Source organism: Martes martes (assembly GCF_963455335.1).
Source record: "Martes martes genome assembly, chromosome: 4".
NCBI classification, from domain to species: Eukaryota; Metazoa; Chordata; class Mammalia; order Carnivora; family Mustelidae; genus Martes; species Martes martes.
Window position 1 is genome coordinate 156,009,042 of NC_137891.1, and position 23,063 is coordinate 156,032,104.

Consider the following 23,063-nt stretch of genomic DNA (forward strand, 5'->3'; position numbering starts at 1 on the left):
TGAGCCTTTATCAGACCCCTTTAAAAGGCCTTAGGAGGGGCACCTGGGTGGTTCAGTGGTTAAGGATCTGCCTTTGGCTCAGGTCGTGATCCTAGAGTCCTGCAATCAAGCCCCACGTCTGGCTCCCTGCTCAGCAGGAAGCCTGCTTCTCCTTCTCCCACCGTCTCTGCTTGTGTTCCCACTCTTGCTGTGTCTCTCTCTCTGTCAAATAATTAAATAAAATCTTTTAAGAAATTTAAAAATAAGGCATGAGACCCCCATGGGTGGAGCTTGTTCTTTAAATGAGGGCCTTTAACACAGAGCCCCCAGCTGTTTGGGCACCTGGGTGGCAGATGGGGCCTGCCATGTGTGGCAGTACTTTCCTGAAAGGAAGTTCCTGTCCTGAAGAACTTTAGAAGTCAGCAGGATCACAAGAGTATGAAGGAGACCACAATGCCATGAAGTTGAAAGGGAAATTAGGTACATGTGGAGATGTGCTGATTTGCTTACAAGAGACAAAAGTGAGTTGTGTTTTGTTTTGTTTTGTTTTGTTTTAAGATCTATTCGAGAGAGAGAGAGAGAGAGTTGGGGGAGGACCAGAGGGAGAGGGAGAGAATCTCAAGCAGACACCCCACTGAGTGTGGACCCCATGGCAGGCCTCGATCACATGACCCTGAGATCATGACCTGAGCCAAATCAAGAGTTGTCTGCTCAACTGACTAAGCCACCCAGGTGCCCCAAAACCGAGATTTGGTTAAGCTCATTTGGTTAAGCATCTGCCTTCAATTCAGGTCATGATGGCAGGGTCCTGGGACTGAGTCCCCCATCTGGCTCCCTGCTGAGCAAGGAGTCTGCTTCTTCCTTCCCCTCTGCCTGCCATTCCCCTTGCTTGTGCCCGCTCTCTGTCAAATGAATAAATCTTCAAAAAAAAAAAAAAAAGATTTCTTCCTCTTGTTTTGTCAGAAAGAGCTCTGTACATTTTGGCTCTTATGCAGCCTTAATTTCTGCTGCTTTTATCTCCTCTCTGTAGCTCTTATACCCTGTAAAGAGCAACTGTGGAGATCCCTCATTTAATTCAAATACCTAAGGAGCCATAATTAAAGCTTATCCCACCAGGGAGGGGTGGGGGTCCTGGAGTAGAGCTGTGTCAGGCTCCACACTCAGCAAGGAGTCTGCTTGAGGATTCTCTCCCTTTCCTCCTCTCTTCCTGCTCTGTATGCACGCGCTCTCTTTCTCTTTCTCTCTGAAGTAAATAAATTTAATTTTTAAAAAAACTTAGCCCACTGGGAAGAAAAGAAAAATCCCAAGTGGGGTACAATTGCCCCTGGGCAAGTAAGTTTTCCCTGGAAAGTTGTGGTCTTCCCACTTAACACTTACAGGTGTCCTATTTTCTTTGCCTGACCTCTTTCTACTAGGTTATTGAAAGCAATGGGATGGCAGGAATATCCTGAAAATGATGAGAATTGCCTCCCCCTCACAGAGGATGAGCTCAGAGAGTTCCACATGAAGACGGAACAGGTATGTCATGAACCTTTCCTGGAGACCTATTAATGATTAGGAGAGAAAGGAACAGGGCAGTCATTGCCCTTAGAGAGCCTCAGTTTAGTGTGAGAGAAGGACCTTGGAAAAGAAAATATAAAGTAAGTTGCCATAGTAGAAATACAGAGGAGCGGGAAAAAAAAAAAGAGTGAATCACTGCTTAGGCAACAGGGATTTCCGGTAGTGGATACAAAAACTAGGTCAGTAGTTAGCAGATTCCAGAAAGTAGTATGTTCTTTCATCCTGGCAGTTCTACCCCCTTATCAGAACTACAAGGCTGTGTTCCAGAGTAATGGGCCGAGCCCTGGGTCTCTAGGGAAGCAGAAGCAGGCTTATCTCCCCCCGCCCCCCAACTCTGGCCCTGTGGTTTCCCTCTGATATTCTGGCCAGAGCCAAGAAACAGCCTCTTTGAATTATCCAACAAATGATTGGCTTCTTTCTCTGAGTGAAACACTGCCAGACCTTGAGATTTATAGCAATGAACAAGATAAATGGAATTACAAACTTCATGAGGCTTACATTCTGGTGGTATTTATATTTTCTTTACATTTTTACTTCTCCGATTTTTATTTAAAGCACAAATAACAATAGGATTAAGGCCTGTAAAGAGAAATTACAACTGACGTAAAGACTCCGCTACTCAAAACTATTCTCTCAATTGTTATCACTTGAGAACTTGTAGAAATAGACACTCTGAAACCCTACCTACTGAATCAGAATCTACTTTCTTAAAAAAGATCTGTAAATGACTGATTTGCACTGTAAGTTTGAAAAGCACAGCTGTAACAAATCTTGGGTTGGGGGGCACCTGGCTGGCTCAGTCATTATGCGTCTGCCTTCAGCTCAGGTCCTGGGACCCGAGCCTACTTCTCCCTCTCCCACTCCCCCTGCTTATGTTCCCTCTCTCGCTGTGTGTCTCTCTGTCAAATAAATAAAGTCTTAAAAGAAAAGAAAAAAGAAATCCTGGCTCTCTCAGAAGGGCCCCCTCTACATTCTGCCTCGAATTCAGTACCGGCCTTTTCCAGGTCCCACTGCCAGTGTAGTTTTTGACGGTTTTCTTTTTTCTTTTCCTGCTAACCACAGCTGAGAAGAAATGGCTTTGGGAAGAACGGCTTTTTGCAGAGCCGTGGTTCCAGCCTGTTCTCCCCTTGGAGAAGCACTCGTAAAGCAGAGTTTGAGGATTCGGACACGGAAACCAGTAGCAGTGAAACATCAGATGACGATGCCTGGAAGTAGGCATATAAAATGCTCACAAATCTGACCCAGTAAACTCAGCTTGTGTGTTTAGGGAGTATACAAAAGAAATCGTTCTTTTCCTTTTCTTATGTTGTTGAATACTTCATGCACAAGGGAAAATAATCATATCCCAAAGAGAGAGCAGTTGGCTTGTTTAGCTTTTGTTGTTCTTCCCTGTTATCTGCTTAATAGAGAGAAGTTTGTGTGATGGGAAAGATTTTTTAAATACACACACACACAGACACAGTATCTATGGGGCAACGCACAGGTGGGAGCTGGCAGTGCAGAGAGGAGACGCCGGTCTGCAGCAACAGCTTCTACTACCAGCCCTTGGGGCACTCACCCCTGTGCTCAAGCAATCATTGTCAATGACAAAGTGACTATTGAAGTTATAATTGTATTAAATTAATGCTAATAATTTGGATATTTTATTTTATTTTTGGCTGCTCGGGTAACGTTAGCCCTTAACCAAGCATACATGGTTTTCTTTTTTCTTTTTTTTTTTTTTTTCCTTTTTTTGGGTACAGCTGTAAAATATTTGGATATAGGAAATGTTGTGTTATTCTTGCAGCCTTGATATTCAGGGTGGATTGTAAAATATAAATTTTTGTGAGATTTCAAAGATTAAGATTATTTTGATAACATTATTTACAGATTTAAAAGATGTGGTTATCACAAGTCTGTTGAGGGGGAAAACTACTGCATAAAATAACTAACTTGGAATAAATATTTTGCATCAGTTTGGATTGTCTTGTGTAAGAAGTATATTTCCTTTAAAGTTAGATGAGTGGATTCTTTGAGGGAAATACTTCTAGAAGTCTGAGGGAAATCTGAATTCAGACACCACTGTTTCTCCTTTTAGCGGATACTTTTTTGATGCAGAAAAACTTGTGCAATAAATTATCAGTAATAAAACCAGAAACCCAAGTTTCCTTCCTGAAACTGATTTTCATTTGCCTGGGTATTTACCAGTTTGCATATTTCAAGGAAGGTTCTGTGCCTCAGTTTTCCTGCTAAACAGGAACATGGGAAAGGGTTTGAGCAGTGACCAGTGGAAGAGGCACAGTTTTTCATTCAACATACATTTCCCAGCTCTCCCCATACAGCCAGGCATTTTGCAAGGCTCGGGGGGTGCAGGGAATGCCCAGCCCAGTAGGGAAGAGAATAAACCATTATATTAAAAATGAAGCCTTAGGCCAAAATCTTACGGACAAGTAGAAATTAAAGCAAGCATGCAGTGACACTGGCACTCTGGCCATCCCTACAGTGCATGGTCCCTGGTGGATATAGCGGTCTAGGATTGTCCTCTAGTGGGAAACAACCAGCAGAGTAACGCCCTGATTGCATGTTAGAAAGAGAACTAACTTGTGTCTCCAGAAAGGATAGAGGCTACAGGCAGAGAGACCAGCATGACATTGGCTAGATTCTAAAGGCTAGGAAGGCAGAGACCCTATCTGCCACACTGAATTATGTAGTCTCTTCTGCTGGGGTTACAAGCAGTCCATGTAGAAATGGTGGTTGAGACAGAGCAATAAGAACTGTATCATATTTCATTGGATATATCTTTTGAAGCATTATGTACTAATAAGAAAACTTGCTGGGTCCCTGGGGGTGTCAGTTGGTTAAGCTTCCGACTCTTGATTTTGGCTCAGGTCATGATCTCAGGGTTGTGGGATCAAGCCTTAGTCCAGCTCCTTATGCAGCAAGGAGTCTGCTTTTCTCTCTCTCTCTCTCTCTCCCCTCCCCCCATTCTCTCTTTGCCCCTCCTCCTCCCCCTTGTGTGTTCTCTCTCTCTCTCTCTCTCATAAATAAATCTTAAAAAAAAAAAAAAAACTTGCCAGGTATGATACTCCATTAATTGCCAGTCCTGATTTCAGTGTTAAAATGCCGGGGGGGTGGGGGGAGTACATCTTAGAATCAGTGAACTACTATAAAATGAATTAAGTTGCAAAAGTATTAAACTGGAAATAAGAAGTTGGTTGAGATAGAGATACCCTGCCTGTTTGGGGTTGAGCTTTGCCACTTACTAGCTTTCCCAGAACAAATTTCTAAAAATGTGCCCTTTTTCTTGCTTGGAATTAAACTGGCTGAGATCACATGCTTTGAAACACTTGTAACCTGTTGCTGATCACACCTTGGTCTTAACATGGTGAGGGGGCTGCTACCGTAAGTCCCTGCCTTGTTTAGAAAAGGGAGTTTGTTTCTCCCTTAAGGGAGAAACATGGGGCTCAGAGCTCCTACTGCTGATGGATGCATGTATTTGGGGAGGTGGCAGAGATCTGATCAGCACAAAAGTCCCCTGCCCTGTCTCGAATGAAGGGCTACCTTTCTATATTTGATTCTCTCATCTGATAGATTCATTGTGTTCTCCCAGAACTTTCATTCCTTGGGCTGGGCTAATTATCTTTCCTCTCCAGACAAAACCCCAAATAAACAGGAATGGGGTGAGGGAAAAACTGCCAGCCTTGGTGTGACTTTGGTTATGCAAAAGCTGTGGTTGCTTTCCAAGGGCCGCAGTACAAGAGAAGGCTTTTCAGCCTAGAGGAAAGACAGGTTTCCTGACAAAGCCTAAAAGGGCAGAAGGCTTCCTCTCCCAGGTGTTCCCTAGAACGGAGAACACTAACTTGGGTAATGTTCACTTGGGCAGAACAAGAATGAACAAAATGATACTTCCCTGCCAGAGACTGTTGAATAACCAGTGTTGGGGGGCGTGGGGGATGGAGTATGTGAGAGGGGCCCAGCTTGTCTGGGACGCAGCTGTTCCCCTTTACATCAGCAGAGAAACCAAGATGTGGTCAGAGGACTTGAACATGCTCATGTAATGCAGTGGAGCGACTTTGTGACACTTTTTCAAGCCAGGGGCTCCTCCCAAAGGTGACCAGCCTTTCCCCACCCATGCTCTGGACCTGCCTAGACCTGTGGTTGCTGCCCAGGGAGCTAAGTCTCCTCCCCAAACATAAACTTAATCATGTAAACTCAGCAAACTTGGCCTTTCCTCTCTCTGCCTCTGGCTTTGTTTCATCCTTCTCTCCCTTTCCCCTGCTCTCTGTCCTGTCTCTTGCAGGTCTTGGCTGGCATGTCAGGAAAGGGGTCCCATCCCATGGCCTCCTGTTCTGGGGAGCCAGGGCTCCTGTCCTGTGGGTCCTGTGACATGGTTTTCCGCTCCTGGACGCTGTTGGCCACCCACACTCAGCGTTTCTGCATTGGCCGTCTGACCCGAGAGGTAACACCCGGAGACCACCTCTCAAAACGGCCGCCTCCATGGCCACATGGGTGGGTATTCAAGCAACTCTGAGCCCAGTTTTCTTACCCCACGCCCTGTCCTGTCGCCAGGTAGTGCCACAAGAACACCAGGGCCTCCCAGACCAGGAGGCCAGCAAATTGGCTCTTAAGAAGCTAACAGAAGAGGTAATCCGGACTTTCCCCATTTGGAAATTAAGCATCCTCCCTAAATCTACAGATCACACAGATCACGGGTCAGATTACTCGGAACACTGTGGCTGTACCTACAGGAAATACGACCTTGGATAACAGAGGTTCCCAGGGGATTAGAAGGGCCACGGAGCCAGACCGAGGCGCAGACTCGGGGCCGCACCCACGAAGCTGCTGGAAGTCCCAGCGAGCGGCTTCGGGCGCTGCAGGGGACTCACGCAAAGCGGGTGGCGGAGACGGAGTCACAGAGCCGGGCCCTGGAGAGACGCAGTGAGGGTGAGGGAAAGGGACGGGGGATAACGGGCCCTCCCTGCCCCCAACCCCTTGGCTTTGAGCGTGTCCGACCCATTGCGACTCCGTCCCTTAACGCCTCAGAACTGAGCCAACGCCTCCAAGGTTTGGCCCAGACCCGGGGCGGAATATCACGCCTTTTCGGTCTGGAGCGGGAGCTTCGAGAACTCCGGGCAGAAGCCGGGCGAACGCGGGGAGCTCTAGAAGTGCTAGGGGCGCAAGTTCAGCAGCTACAACCGGAGTCCGGGTGAGACCCGGCGCGGGCGAATACGAAGCGCGGCTGAACCGGCCTGGAACCGGGGAAGGGGCGGGGCCTGACCTGAGGGCGGAGCCGCGGCGGGACGCGGGAGGCGTAGGCGCCCACGCAGCTGGAAGGTCGCAGGCATTCGGTAGGGAAGGGGCGGGGCTTCCGGAGGCCGGGTTTCGGAAATCCGCAACACCTCAGCGCGCGTGTACCCCTGCCCCAGGGCCCGGCTCAGCGCCTTGGGAGAGGCAGAACTCTGTTGTCCGGTGCTGCGGGCCAACCCAGGGACTCTGGCTGCCGAGATCGGGTGAGGTCCCGGACCGGGTCGGCAAGGGCGAAGCGCTGATCAGTCCTGGAAAGACGCTGCTGCATTTTTGTCCCCTGCTCCCTCCCTAGGGCCCTGCGAGAGGCCTACATTCGAGGCGGGGGCCGGAACCCCCGCGTTCTGGGCCAGATCTGTCAGTTGCAGGTGGAGGCATCAGCACTGGAGCTGCGGCGGTTGCGGACCCGCAGAGGTGAACAGGAGGGCCTCTCCGAAGCGGTGGTCTTAATTCTGGGAGGAGAAAAGGGCGGTTGAACGCGGTGGGGGGCGGGGGGCGTCTTTGGCATGGGGACCACCTGAAGGTGGAAAACGTGGGTGGTCTTTGTGGCAGTGGCTAGAATGTTACCTGACAAGTCCGGCCTTGTCCATAGAGACCTAAAGCTGGAATTCTCAGAATTGCACAGCTGGTTACCAGAGGTCGGAGGTGGCAGGTCGGACTTTTTCATTGCAGGAAAGGGGGCAGGTGCCGCCCTGGGGGAGCTTCTAGTAGTGGAAACCGAAAACCGACGCTTGGAGGCAGAAATCCTGGCCTTACAGATGCAGATGGGTGCAGGCCCTCCGTCCTGGGGTCAGCGAGCACCCTTGTCCTACACCACCTAGCTCTCCACAGCAGGCTGAGTGCAGAGGAAGGGGTTAGAGGGGCCGTGCATGGGGAATGAGGCGCGTTTGTGTCCTGTCCGTTCCTGCCCTCGTGCATCTCCAGGTGTCCGTGCATGTGGGTCCCGCTCTCAGGGAAGGTTGTCTCAGCCCTGTTCTTGCCGCGTCCTGCTCAGAGATGCCCTACTCTTAACTTTGGTCCCAGGGCCTACGGAGCCTCGAACTTTGGTGAATCCCAGCCCATGCCTGAGAAGGAGGGAAGATCCCCCGCGCCTCCCGCCGCCGGTGGCTCCCCCGCTGCCGCCCCTTCCACACTCCACAGGCATCCTATTGAGTGGCACTGAAGAGGCTGTGAGGACCCAGGGAGTGGGGCCAGGGCCGCTCTCTTTTGTGTAGTTGGGGAAGCATGGGCACCAAGGAGACTTTCCGCAGGAGTCAACTCTTCCCCCACCCACAGCTGCAGGTTCCTGGAACCATGACCAAGAACCTAGGTCTGGATCCATACTTCCTTCTGCCGGCCTCTGACGTTCTGGGCCCTGCACCCTATGACCCTGGGTGAGGCCTGCTCCCTCCTCTGACATTCTCTGTGACTTGGTCATCACTGGGTCATCTTCTGATTAAGCAGACACACTAGGAAGAGCTAGGGTTGGGGAACCGACGGGGTGATGGGCAGGGATGAGGGGACAGGGTTCAGAGGAGTTGGGGGTTGTATAGATGCCAGCTGAAACCTGTGTTCTTCAGGGCTGGGCTGGTCATTTTCTATGACTTCCTTCGGGGCCTTGAGGCCTCTTGGATTTGGGTGCAACTAATGACTGGCTTGACCCGAGATGGACAGGACACAGGAGGAGCCACAGCATTGCCCCCAGCCCTTTGCTTGCCCCCACCTCCAGCTCCTGGGCCCATGGGCAATTGTGCCATCCTTGCCAGCAGGCAGCCTGTACCCAGGTCAGTAGATGGAGATTGACTTTTGATGCTTTGTCACAACTGAGTCTTTTCCCTCATCCTGCTGAGTTTCCCCATCTATATACAAGGCCACTGGCTGAGAGCTGTCCAAGGAAAGAACAGTTCTGGCTTCTGACATCTTGTGTTGGTTGTTCTAGGCTGCCACCTTCACCATCAGTATCCCTGGTCTGTGAGCTACAGGCCTGGCAGGGGCTGGCATGGACTAGGGCACCACAGCCAAAGGCTTGGGCCTCACTAGTGCTATTTGACTGGGAGCAAAGGGTGTTAAGTGGCCGTTGGCGTCTTCCACTTCGGGCCCTTCCTCTGGACCCCAGCCTTAGCCCTGGGCAGCTGAATGGGATTCCCCAGGTAAGTGTGGAGGACAGGGACTGGATCTCCTCCCCTCCAGGTACAGACACAGTACCATGTCATCTCTCTCCAGGTAGGTCAGGCTGAGCTCTTTCTGCGACTGGTTAATGCAAGAGATGCAGGTGTCCAGACGCTGGCAGAGATCAATCCCGCAAGTGCCCAGGAGTACCAGTACCCACCTCCGGTGAGGGCTCACCTAGCGCTAGGGATACTGCAGTGTGACTGGTGTGGTTAATTGCCAGCATGTTCCAAGCTATTTTCTGTGAATTAACTCCTTTAACTATTATACATGTGTTAGGCAGACTATGTAAACAGATGAGGAAATCAGAGCTGCACAGTGAGGCTAACTTGGTTTACCTTAGGTAGTGAAGATATAAACCACTTGCTAAAGATACACTTCTCCCTGTTCCACAGATGTCCAACTCACCTTCACTGGAAGCAAGCTTCCTTGCCCCAAAAGCTGGCTTTGTTGACCCCCCTCCTCCTGAAGACCCCCCTCAGCAGCAGAGTCAAGGATAGATGGTTTGGGCCCTCATCACGGTTTTGACCACCACCACCGGCTTCCTGAGTCTAGGAGAATGTGGGTGGGCATGAGTAGCTTAAGAGGCTCAGAACTAGGACTTGTTGCCAGACCTGCAGCTTTACTACTCCACGTTCTCAGAGGGTCTAGAAGCAAACACCAGATACAAGCTCAAGATAGGAGATCCAACCATAGCTTTGCCACCTTCCACAAATACTTGGCCTTTATCAATTTTCCTCTTATAAAATGGATGTGAAGAGATTAAATGGATATTAGGTATTTTCAGTATTGCCTGGAATATAAATTCTTGGAAAGCAGGGGGCACTCTTTAATTTGGTAAAGGAACGTCATCAATTTCTTTTTTGGGGGAGGGGGGCTAAAGCCCATCTTGTTGACACACTTCGTTCAGGACATCCTCTGGGAAGCCTTCCAGACTATAAAGGTCCCCATTGAACTAGGAGCTCTCATACCTTCCACACTTATAGAAGGTCACATGTAAAATCTGGCTGAAATTTGATATTGGGTCCCAGTGCCAACCTTTTAGTCAAAGGCCTAAAATCCTCAGGACTTTAGCATCTAGGGCATCTATCTTCAGGAAGTTCAAAGCCAGAGATTCTACAGCCATGAGTTACCAGCCCAGAAAAATTCCAACCGTTTTCTCTGCTATCTATTTAGGAAACAATGTATCAACTAAAAAATGGCCTGACATTGGCTATTCAAAACGGCAGATTCTGACCTACTGTCTACCTAGTGCAGCAAAGGAGCCCTCTGGGTGGTCAGAATTACCAAATCCCTTTAGGTCATATAGGGCAGACACAGTTTGGAATTCAGATCCAAACAGTAACTTGTGCTTAAGAGGTTCTTAAACTAAGGGTCAAGGCTGAGACAGCTCAGGCAGCACTTAGCCTTGCACTCTGTCCATCAGTGAGGTCCCAGTGCGATGGCTTTAGTACAAGTATCCTGAGCAACCAGCACCCTAACTACACAGCCAGAACTGGTGGGTGTTTCTGCCTTTCAACCCCACATCCCATACTGAAATGCTTCAGGTAGTTCAGGATCCCACTGAAAGATCTTTAAACACAAGTCCAGACCAGGAGCATTTTTTAGCTTTATTTCTTTATTTGAGAAGTCAAAACTGCAGATGGGTAACAATTTGGATTCAAGTTATAAGATATATTTCAGCCTTTCTGTACAGAAAACAAAACTCCACCAGCCAGCCTCCCCACAAATTCTTCCAACCACATCCAAAGTGTCCAGTCTATCTCTTAAGCCACTTTCAAACCAGAAAACTCAATTCTCTACAGTTAGCACACCAGTTTTCCTCAACAATCACTCCCCCCTCCCACCCCTCCTGCACAAGTTTTCTTCAGAGCTCTTTTTCCAGAATTACTGACCCTCAACTAGAGACTAGGTGGGAACAGTTACCAAGTCTTGTTTTTGTAGCCCCCATCAAGGGACAGCACCACTAGAAGGCTTGCAAGACAGTGGAGTTCAGTATTTAAAATGGGAAAAATGTAGCACCACTAGAAAACAAAGGGCCGATGGCTGTGCTTGATTTGATCACTTCCATATTAGACAAGAGCTTGGATGGGAACTCCCAAGAGAAATCAGTACAGAAAGGGGCAGGGTGAGTACCTTTGACCCAGAATGCTCCAAGCACAGAGTCAGCCAGTATTTAAGAAAAAAATCATCAAAGCCTCAACCTTTGCTTACAATCTTTATTGAAGTTATACAAAAAGAATCCCCCCAAAGTGAAAAAATACATTATATACAAAAACTTTCCCTCAGGAGGAAGGCTCTGTGCCCTCTCTTTAACATGCAGTGCTTTCAACTGTAGCTCCGGCCTCCACTGTCCCCTCCACTGCTGCCCGGCTTTCAGCCTGATTCTCAGCCTGGAAGATAAATAGGGAGCCTGGGCATAAGTGACCCTAGTTTCAGCCCTTCTGTCTTATATAATCGAGTAGGCAGAGAAAGTGAACAGGTCTCCTAAAGCCTGCTTTGCTCCCTACACTCCTCTAACAGGATGATTACCACAAAATGTAAGGCCATTTCCGAAAGTCTAACAGGGCTGACAGAGCCAGTGTTCAAACATTACTTGGAAAGGGAGCAAGCAGAAATAACCCAATGGTCTTCCCAATTAAGTGCCTTCTCATACATTCGTTAGAGCAGGACCTGTGGTATGTATATAGTTTCCATTCGTCAGTGAGACATCCCACATTCCAAAACCAGTTTCCTGCACACTGTTTCTGAGGGTTGCATTCAAGTAATCCAAACAGGCTCAAGGTGAGGAACATGCACTTAGCACGACTAGTTTCCCAGGCCCTGAGAACAAGGGGAAATAAGCCAGGAGTCCAAGCCCTCTTAACTGCCCACCTCCTCCTCCATGTTTTCTGAAACTTCATTTCCACTGGAGACGGCATCCCCACTGCCTCCATTCACCTCCAGCTCTTGTTTGGCTTTCTTTGCATCATCTTTTCGGGGACTCTCTTCCTCTGGTTTCCTCTGAAGATAGAATTGGGAAGGCTTCACAAATGTGCCAAGTTTTTCAAAGTACTGCAAAACTTAAAAAGCCCTTCACTCCTCTCCTCCCCCACTGCTGCCACCCCATGGTGCGAAGATCCTGACATCAAGATCCATGCCTCTCAAGGTCTCGCCCCTGGCCACAGGAAGCAGACGCCAACCTGTGCTCGGTACAATAAATTGGTCAGCCGCAACATACCAGTCCAGCCTCTCTAGGGGAAGGGTGAGGAGTAGATCTGAATAGTAACCAAACCCCAAGTTTGTGAATCAGGAAACAGTCTCCCACAAGAGGAAAAAAACGACTGTAATTATAGGCAGAAGATGGGATGCCACAAGAGTTTAAATATCAGCAGATCTGCTGCTGAACGACTACTATCAAGGAAAACCTGCCAGCTTCCCAAGAAGAGCTGATCTAACCAATTCTCAGAAGCTTTCCTGACGGTCCTGGGCCAAAAGAGGCCTGGAAAACGGTTAGAAAACATACTCAAGTGAAAACTACCTTCATTCAAATCCTCACCAACTTTGCCAAATGTCTTATTCACCAAATATTAGGGAATGTATGCCTGGTATGTCATTTGAGGGAAAACAAAACAAAACAACAACAACAAAACAACAAAAAGCAGACTGGAAAGAAAATAGAAATGACCACATGTAGATTTACCTTCTTTCTGACAAGGTGGGAGATATCAGTCACACAATTTGATGAGGAAGCACCATCTGCTGGTTTTCTACTGGCAACCTTGACAAAAAGGACTCTGTTAGCAATGTATGACTACACAGGACACACACAGGCCTAATACTAAGTGACAAAAATCTCCTGAATACTCACCATGGAGACTGAAGTGCCTCCTCCACTAGGACTGAAACCTGAAGTAGAGCTCTCCACCTGTGTGGGAGGTGACAGACCCAAGTGGGTCCCAAGACAGAACCCACCAGGTCACCTACACACCTACAACAGGTGCCTACCATCCAAACAGCTGACCAAGACCTCAAATACTAGTGTGCCTCCACATACCAGCAGTATCATCCACCCCCTCTACCTGCACCTGCCACCCCCAAACCAGGGGCTTAGGCACAGTGTAAATATTAAATTAACCCATCCATATCATATCACCTGTGGCGTAGAAAGCTCCCTGACATTCCAGCAGCCAATCAATATCTTGCTATCTATACAGAGGAGTTCTCAGAGATGATAGTAATAGCTTACATTTGTTAAGCAAATACCATTTGTACTGTCAGAAGTATTTTAACATACAGATACTATCTCCGTTTTACAGATGAGTCAACTAAGGCAAAGAAATATTAAGTAACATGCCCATGGTCACACGTAACAAGTAGCAGATACAGAACTTAAACCCAGTCTGGCTCCAGAGTGTATTCTCTTAAGCATTATACTACTTGATAGGGAAACTAGATAAATTCTCACATCCTTCTAACCACCAACTCCCTGGAAACCGTATCACAGTTCCTAGACTAATAGAACATGATACCATGATGCCTTCCAACAGTATCGAACATGCTATTATCAAAACTTTAAAAGGAAACCAAACCAACCAGAGTTGCTTTCAGAGCCAATTCAGCTACATTCCCACTACGCTGGGACTCCTTTGCATCTTCTATCTTCTCTCTAATTTCAGGTAGCAGTTCCTTCAGCTCCTCAATTTCCTTCTCATATTCAGTAGATGATCCTTCAGCCTCCTTCATCTGCTCACTTAGTACAGCTACAAAGAACAGGCTGAAGTGATCAGTAACAGTTACCACCAAAGGATCCATTTTGTTCTAATACTGTCAAACTGGAGCCAGTCAAGCTTATCATCAAGTAGCTGATGCTCACTCACCCATTCTTTTCTCAATGACTTCAATAGATTTGCTGAACTGTGCCACTGCCTCGTCATACTGAGAGTTGTACCCATAGGCCAAGCCCAGCTGGTAGTGGGTCTCTGCAAGGAGCCGATCGTGGGCTTCCAGGTACTGCTCCTGTAGGTTTAAGCAAGCCTGGAACTCCTCCACAGCTTGGACATAATTCTCTAATGAAGGGAAGAAGAACAGCAAGCAAATGGACAGCACTTAATATATAATACTTCTAAATTCTAGACCACTCTATAGGAATGCTCTCCTGTTTTGTTTTTATTTTTTAAAGATTTTATTTGACAGAGACATACCAAGAGAGTGAACACAAGCAAGGTAAGCAGGAGAGGGAGAAGCAGGCTTCCTGCCTAGGAGGGAGCCAGATGCGGGGCTCCATCCCAGGACCCTGGTACCATGACCTGAGCCAAAGGCAGCCGCTTAATGACTGAGCCACCGAGATGCCCCTGCTCTCCTGTTTTAAATTACATTTTCTTTGTAGCATCTCCAGGATGCTGGACTATACGAGTACCTAACAGGGGCAGGGGAATCCCTACTGAAGAGATTTCAGAAGAAATTCTTCACTATTGTAGGAACTATAGGAACCCAAACCCACTCTCCTTTTAAAGCCAACTGCCAGGGGTGCTGGGGTGGCTCAGTCAGTTAAGCCATCTGCCTTCAGCTCAGGTCATGATCTCACAGTCCCGGGATAGAGCTCCACATCAGACTCCTTGCTCAGCAGGGAGCCTGCTTCTCCCTCTCCCTCAGCCCCTCCCCCTACTCGTGCTTTATAATAAATAAAATAAATTTAAAATAATAATTATTATTTATCTAATCTTTTATTTTTTAAGATTTTATTTATTTATTTGACAGATATCATAAGTAGGCAGAGATAAAGGGAAGTAGGCTCCCCGCTAAGCAGAGATCATGACCTGAGCAGAAGACAGAGGCTTAACCCACTGAGCCACCCAGGCGCCCCAGTAAATTTTTTTTTTTTTTTTAAGCGAACTGCCCACCACTGAAAATCGATCAAGCGGAATTTTAAGGAATTAGAGGAAGAACTGGGGGGAAGGGACACACATTAAAGGAAAGAGTAAAATGGAAAATGTTATTACCAGATTCAACACTAACTTCTCCAAGTTTAAGATGGGCCTGTGCAGCATAAAGCTGAGCTTCCTTTGTTTCTTGCCTGAAAGAAGGAAAAGATGATCAGAAACCTTAATAGCGTTTGTCCAAACCTAACCGATACTCTACTTCCAAGCTCCAAACTCCCAACCTGAGCCTAGAAACATCAAAAAGTGTTACCTTTTAAAAATTATCTTTGCTAAATCCAACATATCCCAGGCAAGCTCTAGATTCCCGATTTCCTCCTCTTCATTTTCTTGAGGAGACTAAAAAGTATATCCAAATCATTGGTATTAGGCAGAAGTATAAGATAGGCACATCTTTAGATCACAAATCTAAATGTATAATATAACACAGCTTAAAAAAAAAAAAAAACCCACATGATATATGACTTAAAATTTGGACTTTCTCCCTAAAATCTACAGAATGGGTCCCTATAATCCTTCTGTCCCAAGTCATCACCTTTATGTCAGTGATAGAAATCTAACAGTGACATGGTGGGTCCCATTCTAACATCCTCGGATTAAATGGATCTGTGTATTCTAGGCACGAATAGGGAGTCCCCAGTCCCTAACCAAGAAACGACTATGATAATCATGCCTACCCTAGTAAACTACAGTCCTACAATAAGAAAGCAGATGATGATACTGAACAAATAATAATTTACCTTATTTTCAAGAAGTGATTCATTTGGTGTTTCTTCAGCCTTGTCATTTTCTTTATCCTCCTCTTCTGAGCCTTCAGTTTCTGCAAGCAAAAATTCCTCAGTACTAAGAATACTAAGGATATCTTCCTTCTTGACTAGTCAAAGATCCCAATAAATGCCTGTCAACCTATACTCTGAGGTAGAACAGGCCAGATGCTGTCAGTTAATATTTGAGCTGAATATAAATATTAAGCCAATAATTACAGTCTAATTCAAGTGTAACCTAGATTTAGATTGTATAATCTTACAGTGTGTCTGTGGTTTACACCTTCAGTGATCAGAAGGCGTTTCTCTTCTAAGAAAAGTCAATCTGGATCATTCAGATCAAGACCGATTAGCTACTGTAGTATTTTATTCGCTAGAAGTTCCAATCTACTTAGCCAGAAGCAGTTGGAGAACTCAAGTGTTCCTGGTGTCTTTAAGCAGCCATTTGTTATGTAACACTAACATGCTGAAAAAGGACAAAAAGTTAAATTACCCCAGTCCGTTCAGAGCAAGAATGCTCAAGAGACTAGCTTTCCCACAACACAGCTGTGGAGAGAAAAGCATAGTCCTTACCAACTCTCACCAATGAGCATGCCACAGACTCCAGCCAGCTCTAACATGTACAGAACTGAGTGAGCAGTACCATGACCAATTGTTTTACTCCAGTGTAATGTTAAAATCTGCAGCCATATTGACACTCTATTTCACCATACTGACATACGTTCACAAGTCAACTGCCATTAAGGACAGGCTGCTAATAAATAGTTCTATGCACCAGTTAAAAGTTTAGAACGTCATGCAATTTAAAATGGGCTTTTGGGGGCACGTAACAATTCCTGAATTGGGTATACTGTGCCTACCTCTGCCATCTTTCATTAAACATTTTTAACACAAGCAAAAGAGCTCAAATACTGTCTCCTGACAAGCTATTGTGGGAACATAAATATGCAATTAGCCCTCAGAGCCATTAAGTCAGTCTAAGACTTTTATATACAGCAATACTGCTTCAGAATGGGCACAGGCACAGAAAATTCCTAAACATTATAAAATGACTAAGACAATCTAAAGTCCTGTAAGAAGGGCGCCTGGCTGGCTCAGTTGGTGGAGCATGCAATTCTTCATCTCAGTCTAGCCCCAAGCTGCGTGTAGACATTACTTAAAAAAAAAAAAAATCCTCTAAGAATCAGTTACAAGTTAATTGACCTCTATAGTAAACGGTTTTTATCAAATGATTCACTTTTCCCCTGTTGACCATGTAATTTAGTGCTTCTGAAATAAATACCCACCATCATACACCAGTATCTCTCTGTACCCAAATTTCCAAGTTATTTGTATACTTAGTACTCTGTCAGACTAGATGGGTGGTATTATTAACTTTGACAATGAGGCCCATTCTCAAGGAGAGTTCTCAAGGCGGGTGAGGTAAATCTATGAAACAACATTTTACCTTCCTGATTGTAGGAAAAATTGACAAAACATGTATTGTTATTCTGTATTCTTAAATTATCTGGTTTCTGTTCCTACTCATACCAGAATACCAGGTGACATCTAATTTGCCATAAAACCTGAGTTTTATTAAATCAAATTTTTAAATTAAAATTCTTACGATAATCTGAGGAAAATACTGGTTTCCCTTGAGAAATCTCTACTTCCTTCATGGAAGGGTGAAGAAAAAGTGAAGTTAATGAGGAAGCCATTACTTTAAAAAACACTTTCCAACCTAGTAACCTATACCCAGGTATTAATGGGAATGACCTGATGGCCTGCGTGCAGTGATCTGTTAAAATATTTTCCAAGCTTCTTTGAAAATGGAATCTTCTTTGTATCATGCCTATTACCGTCCTTTGGAAAAAGGGAAAGTTTTATATCATTTCTCTGATTTGTTGCCAATTCAAAATTAAGGGCATAGAATAGCACAAAGAGAAAAATTCCTCCTAAAGACAATCTCTGCTGATTCTCTGGGTATTCTAGCACTTAACAGGGTTAAGTAAGGTAAACACTACAGATTGACCAGAATAGTCTGTCTAAGCATGGCCAAGCTCTGTGCCTACAATTTAAAAACACTGTTCACTTACCAATCAGACCACTTATCTTTATTAGGGCTATGGACAGCCTGAGAGGTGGTAGGAAATGGGATTTTAAGAGAAAACCTCTGGAGTGCCTGACTGGCTGAGTCAGTAGAGCATGTGACCCTTTCTTTTTATTTATTTATTTGACAGAGAGATCACAAGTAGTCAGAGAGGCAGGCAGAGAGAGGGGGAACCAGGCTCCCCACTGACCAGAGAGGCCAATGTGGGGCTTGATCCCAGGACCCTGAGATCATGACCTGAGCCGAAGGCAGAGGCTTAACCCAGACTGAGCCACCCAGGCACCCCGAGCATGTGACTCTTGATCTCAGAGTTGTGGGTTTGAGCCCCACATTGGGTGTAGAGTTCTTAAAAATAAAATTTAGGCGTGCCTGGATGGCTCAGTTGGTAAGCATCTGCTTTCAGCTCAGGTCATGATCCCGGGTTCCTGGGATCAAGCCTGCTCAACAGGAAGCCTACATCTCCCTCTCCCCCTGCTTACATTCCCTCTCTCACTGTCAAATAAAATCATTTTTAAAAAATAAGATTTTTTTAAAAAGGAGAGAGAGAGAAAACCAAATATAAGACTTTTGCCTGCTAATGCTGCCACATATAGAGGAATAGAGCAAAGAGAGTCAAAGTTCAGGCCTTAGAGCCAGAAGGTTTGGGTTACCTCAGCCCTCCCCTTATTGGCAAATTACTTAAAGTCTTTCTGCCATTTCTTCATTTGTAAAATATGGAAAACTGTACCTTCTTTGTGAGTAGCATGGTACCCAGGGCACATACTAAAAAAAAAATGCAACTGATGACCCCTAAGCTTTTTCTTTTCTTTTCTTTTTTTTTTTTTAAAGATTTTATTTATTTATTTGAGAGAGAGAGAGAGAGACCATGAGAGGGGAGAGGTCAGAGGGAGAAGCAGACTCCCCGAGCAGGGAGCCCGATGTGGAACTCGATCCTGGGACTCCAGAATCATGACCTGAGCCGAAGGCAGTTGCCCAACCAACTGAGTGAGCCACCCAAGTGCCCCACCCCTAGGCTTTTATAAGTACTTTAAAAAGAGTGACCAGAGGGGCTCCTGGATGGCGCAGTTTAAGAGTCTGACTTGGTTTCAGCTCAGGTTGTGATCCCAGGGTCATGAGATCAAGCCCCAGGTGAGGCTCTTTGCTGAGCAGAATCTGCTAATTTCTCCCTGCCTCACTCTCTCAAATAAATAAGTCTCAGTAAATAAGTCAGTCAATCAATCAATCAGTAGTGACCAGAAAATTACTGATAAGAGGTGGGTTAAGGGAGGAGATATAAAGTCACCTTCCTCACTGTGAGGTAGGCTTGGGAAGAACGTACATTCATATCAGATCTAGGGTCTGAGTCTAGTACTATGACTTATGGTGTTTGACCCTGAACAAGTAACATAACCCCCTAAGCCTCTATTTCCTCATGGCTTTAAGTGGAGTAATACTACCTACTACATAATATTTTGGAATAAAAAATAATATATGTGGGAGAGCTATAACAATGCTACTTATGATCCAACTGAGTAGTTTTTAAACTGGAGAACTAGGACCTCTCTACTGTAGCTTATTATTCAAAGTCCAACTTATAAGAGCCAGCAGAACTTTTTATCTTCAATCACTATCATTAAGGATTAAGACATGGTAGTTTTTAAAAAATTAAAGAATTCAGTTCTGTGCTTTTTCCATAAAGAACTCCTAAAACCCAACAAGCAGCCCAATGGTGCTACCATTTAGCCAATTCACTTCTGGTTACCATGCCTGTGCTGGCTGGAGTGCAATGACATGCACATAGGTAGAATGTAGTTTACCAGAATGAGCTGCAAATACTGATAGTGGGTCTTTGAAAATCTAAAACTAAACAGAACCCTTAGTCTGTCAATTACACGAAGTGGTAACCATTAACTGGAATATACCTGTGGTTATTAATACCAACGTTAGATGAGCCTTACAGACAGCAGAATCCTCAAATTACAGTACAACTCAAGTCAGACGTGCCAATTATGTAATTGCTAATTAGAGGCTTATACATCTTGATAGAATTGAACCAAAATTAGACCAATAATACTATGCAAAGCATCCACACTTTATAATGTTCTAAGTAACAAAAACTTCAGTTTAGCAGCCAAAGCGAGCATGAAATGGGGGGGAAAGCAGCAAGAGGGCTAATAGTTAAGATTTTTTGTTATCTTTTGGAGGGGGCTAATTTAAAACTAATGTAAATAAGCCTCGAAACACTTCCTGAAGACTAAAAGTAGAAGAGGGTCACCAGAATTCTTTCACTATGGTTAATGGCCTTCATTTAAATGGCATGCCTGCTTAAGTGTACCAATTCACTGGATTCTACTGCTCTAATCCTGCTTCCTAAAGCAGAGAAGAGGAACCATGTGAACAGTAAATTAAATAATCCAGAGGCATGCAAGTGAACATCCATTCAGCATTCTCTGCCAGCCTAGCCCACTGTTTCCCTACCTACCCCACCAGCCCCCATCCACCTCTATTGGCTAGTATGGTACGAGTTACTGATAGCTAGCCAAGTCTCAGAAACCACAGAGAAGCCCTATTTTGCAGTTAGTAAAAAGCGTTAGTTTATAAGCCAGCTGAAGACTTGCTTTTGATTTAACTTGCTCAACTTATCACAATCTTCTTAAACTTTCCCCATTTTCATTTAGCCCTTTCCTAATCCAAAGGCAGACGGAAAATCCTGAATGGAAGGCTGACTTTTACCCATGATTAGTGAGTCAAATCCAGAAATGTACTCCACCCACTGCAGCTCTTGCATATCCCGGTTACCTTCACCCTCTTTCATCTGTTCTTCTCTGTCTTGTGTTTCTTCATTAGCAGCTATCTTAACTTTGTCTTCAGGGGACTTCTCAGTAGCCCCCGGGGCTACCTTGGTCTCAACCCCATCTCCAGCTGCCTCAGACTCTTCTATGGGCAGCTTAGTCTCCTCCTGGCTAGGAACCAACTCTGCCCTGACCTTCTCCTCTAGTCCTGAGCCATCTTTTCTTTCTGTCAGTCCTTCTGCATTAGTCTGTTGTTCAACAGGAGTCTCACCTCCTGCAGCTGACAGTCCATTGACTGAACCATCCTTAGGGAGAACTGTGGCCTCCTGCCCAGGCTTCTCAGAGACTTCGGGCCCAGCTTCTGCAGCTGAGGGCTCTGCAGCCTCTACTGTCACCTCTGGTGACTCTCCAGCAGGAGGCACTTCTTGCCCTACCAGCTGATCAAGCACACCCTTTCCTGGCTCATTTTCAGAGGCAGCTACCCGCTCCTTTGGCTCTTCCCCACCCACATCCACTAGCTTGACTGCTGAATCTATACGCTCTGCTTCTGCCTCCACTGCAGTACCCTGCTTTTCAAGAGTCGTAACAGGCTGCTCTCCTGAAGCTTCTTTTGGCTTCTCCTCTATGCTCACAATTACTTCTCCCTGCTTCTCCTGACCTCCTTTTTCTCTGGATTCTTCTTGGATGTCAGTTCCACAAACTGATTTTCCTTCCCCAGCATCTGGTACTTCCTGTTCTGGCTTCCCAGAAGTGACCTTGGCTTCATTCAGTCCTTCTGGTGCTGCTATTTCTTTTGCCTCAGTGGTTTCAGTTAACTGATCTGGAGTGGATTCAACTTTTTCCTGTAGTTCCTCTGCAGGCTCACTTATATCCATGTCTTCTCTTCCACCCTTCTCCATTTCAGTCTCCTGCTCTTTATCAATTTCAGGCTTTACCAGAGACTGGTCTTCTGGTTTTTTTGCTTCTTCTTTTTCTCCCATGGCGTCATAAACCTGTTCTCTCAACTCTTCCCTTGCTTCCTCTACATGGTTAAAGAACATGAAGCATAAACATGTCTTCGAATTTAGTGATTAAGGCATAAATGGAAACTAAAAATACATTCCCTTTAAACCCTCAAACAGCCTGGCTTAAATTTTAGCAGATGGCCTAAAAATTATCTGCCCCCTTGAGAAAAAGCAAAGGGAAAAGTCCCAGATAGCAGAGCAACTTACAGCAAAAGAAACCCAAGCTCCTTAAATGAGATACTGTTTTACTTGAGCATTCTGATTATCAGTTAGGTTAAGAGATGCCAAGCTTTATGCTCTCCTCTAAACATTATAAACCTCCATCTAATATGTAAAACTAACAGCCAAACTCCATTTAGAATTTAACATTTAATTTTCTTAGATACAAAAAATGTAAAAAGACTCCAAAAGCACTGCTGTTAAAATAACTGAGCTGAAGACTTTTAAAAATTTGCATCTAAAATTATTTAAGGTTGTTATGTATTTAAAATATCAATTTAAATAACCACATTTATTGGGGAAATTAACTTTCCCTTTTACAAAACCCTGCTGTCAGTTTCAGTAATTGGCTGTCTCCACTGTAGTCTCCACCAGATGCAGATATCACCCCAGGCAACTTAGGAGAGACCATCCAGGACAGGGAGAGCCCTAGTCCCATCACTTGTACACAAGAAATATACGTCGCATCTCCTGAACATCACATGCAACTCACATACCATCTATGTTATCATTATTTTCTACCAGAGATTCATCTTCTGTTTTTTCTCCTTCCTCCTCTTCCACATGCACACCTTCCAGGGCATTTCCCAACACACCATTCTCCATTCTAGAAGAACAAAAGGAGAAAGCACTAAAGGTATGATGGTTAGAACCTAACAGGTTTTCTAAGACAGAAATTATAAAAGAAACAGAAAAGCAATCAAGTGAAGAGAATACGAACTTTATTCATGGAAGAAAGGCAGCGATCAAAACTAATATAAATGAAGGCAGTAAAAGCACTGCAAGAAAGAAAAAAGCATACCCTTCATCCCACCACCTAAAAAGCACCAATGACTCTTGTCAAAAGAACAAGATCAATAATACATAGTTGCTTTACAACAGGGCCAAAATATTTCCCAAACTTCGCATCTACCCATATTTCTTTAGTTGGCTTTAAAACATTCTGGCAAGACTTGTGACAAATCAGGATGATCTACAAAATTAGGAAACTTACCAGAACTGAGATTAAATGAACCATGTAACACTTGCTAGTTTGTATACCCTTAATATATTTTATTCTGGTTAATAAACTCCAGTGGAAAATATGCAACAACTTTCTAACAGTTAGGACTACTGGTTTTATTTATGAGACATTTTCATATATTAGTGTTTTCAAATTATCCTTCATTCAGTCCTTGTTTAGGATGACTGTTTTGTGCTTAAAGTGCTTTTAATGTTCTCTCTCTATACTGGACTTTATGGTCCAAAAATAAATCATGATTATTCATTAATAGAAAAGATCTCTGCTTCTAAAGCCCCCAAAAGTCAAAACCCAAGCCTAAGTTTAC

At 45.1% G+C, this 23,063-nt stretch overlaps 3 protein-coding genes across 7 annotated transcripts in view; 2 read left to right on the plus strand and 1 right to left on the minus strand.

Annotated features, from left to right (window-relative positions):
* GPBP1L1 (GC-rich promoter binding protein 1 like 1) overlaps positions 1-3,496 on the plus strand; it is a 55,954-nt gene extending 52,458 nt beyond the window's left edge. For all 3 annotated transcript variants that reach the window (XM_080800269.1, XM_080800268.1, XM_080800270.1), the window contains exons 11-12: positions 1,395-1,497; positions 2,602-3,496. In XM_080800269.1, coding sequence (XP_080656395.1) covers positions 1,395-1,497; positions 2,602-2,754 — 256 coding nt within the window. In that variant the 3' untranslated portion in view covers positions 2,755-3,496. The remainder of the gene's footprint in view (positions 1-1,394; positions 1,498-2,601) is intronic.
* A 2,358-nt stretch (positions 3,497-5,854) lies between these two features.
* CCDC17 (coiled-coil domain containing 17) lies at positions 5,855-9,576 on the plus strand (the record flags this gene model as incomplete). Its single annotated transcript, XM_080801057.1, is given in 13 exon segments — positions 5,855-6,032; positions 6,035-6,162; positions 6,267-6,462; positions 6,562-6,724; positions 6,945-7,028; positions 7,118-7,236; positions 7,495-7,611; positions 7,846-7,991; positions 8,098-8,195; positions 8,382-8,585; positions 8,741-8,984; positions 8,986-9,135; positions 9,366-9,576. Coding segments are annotated over 13 exon segments (1,932 nt in total). The 3' UTR covers positions 9,471-9,576.
* Positions 9,577-9,717: 141 nt separating this feature from the next.
* Positions 9,718-23,063, minus strand: part of NASP (nuclear autoantigenic sperm protein) — a 42,001-nt gene continuing 28,655 nt past the window's right edge. The window contains exons 5-15 of one of the 3 annotated variants that reach the window (XM_080801056.1): positions 22,233-22,342; positions 20,520-21,533; positions 15,629-15,708; positions 15,142-15,227; positions 14,952-15,025; positions 13,830-14,018; positions 13,546-13,712; positions 12,821-12,877; positions 12,653-12,730; positions 11,845-11,973; positions 9,718-11,363 (exon numbers count right to left, since the gene is read on the minus strand). In XM_080801056.1, the coding sequence (XP_080657182.1) occupies positions 11,283-11,363; positions 11,845-11,973; positions 12,653-12,730; positions 12,821-12,877; positions 13,546-13,712; positions 13,830-14,018; positions 14,952-15,025; positions 15,142-15,227; positions 15,629-15,708; positions 20,520-21,533; positions 22,233-22,342 (2,065 nt within the window). In that variant the 3' untranslated portion in view covers positions 9,718-11,282. Of the gene's footprint in view, positions 11,364-11,844; positions 11,974-12,652; positions 12,731-12,820; positions 12,878-13,545; positions 13,713-13,829; positions 14,019-14,951; positions 15,026-15,141; positions 15,228-15,628; positions 15,709-20,519; positions 22,207-22,232; positions 22,343-23,063 lie in introns of those variants that run through there. The other 2 variants (XM_080801055.1, XM_080801054.1) reach the window with 2 other exon arrangements.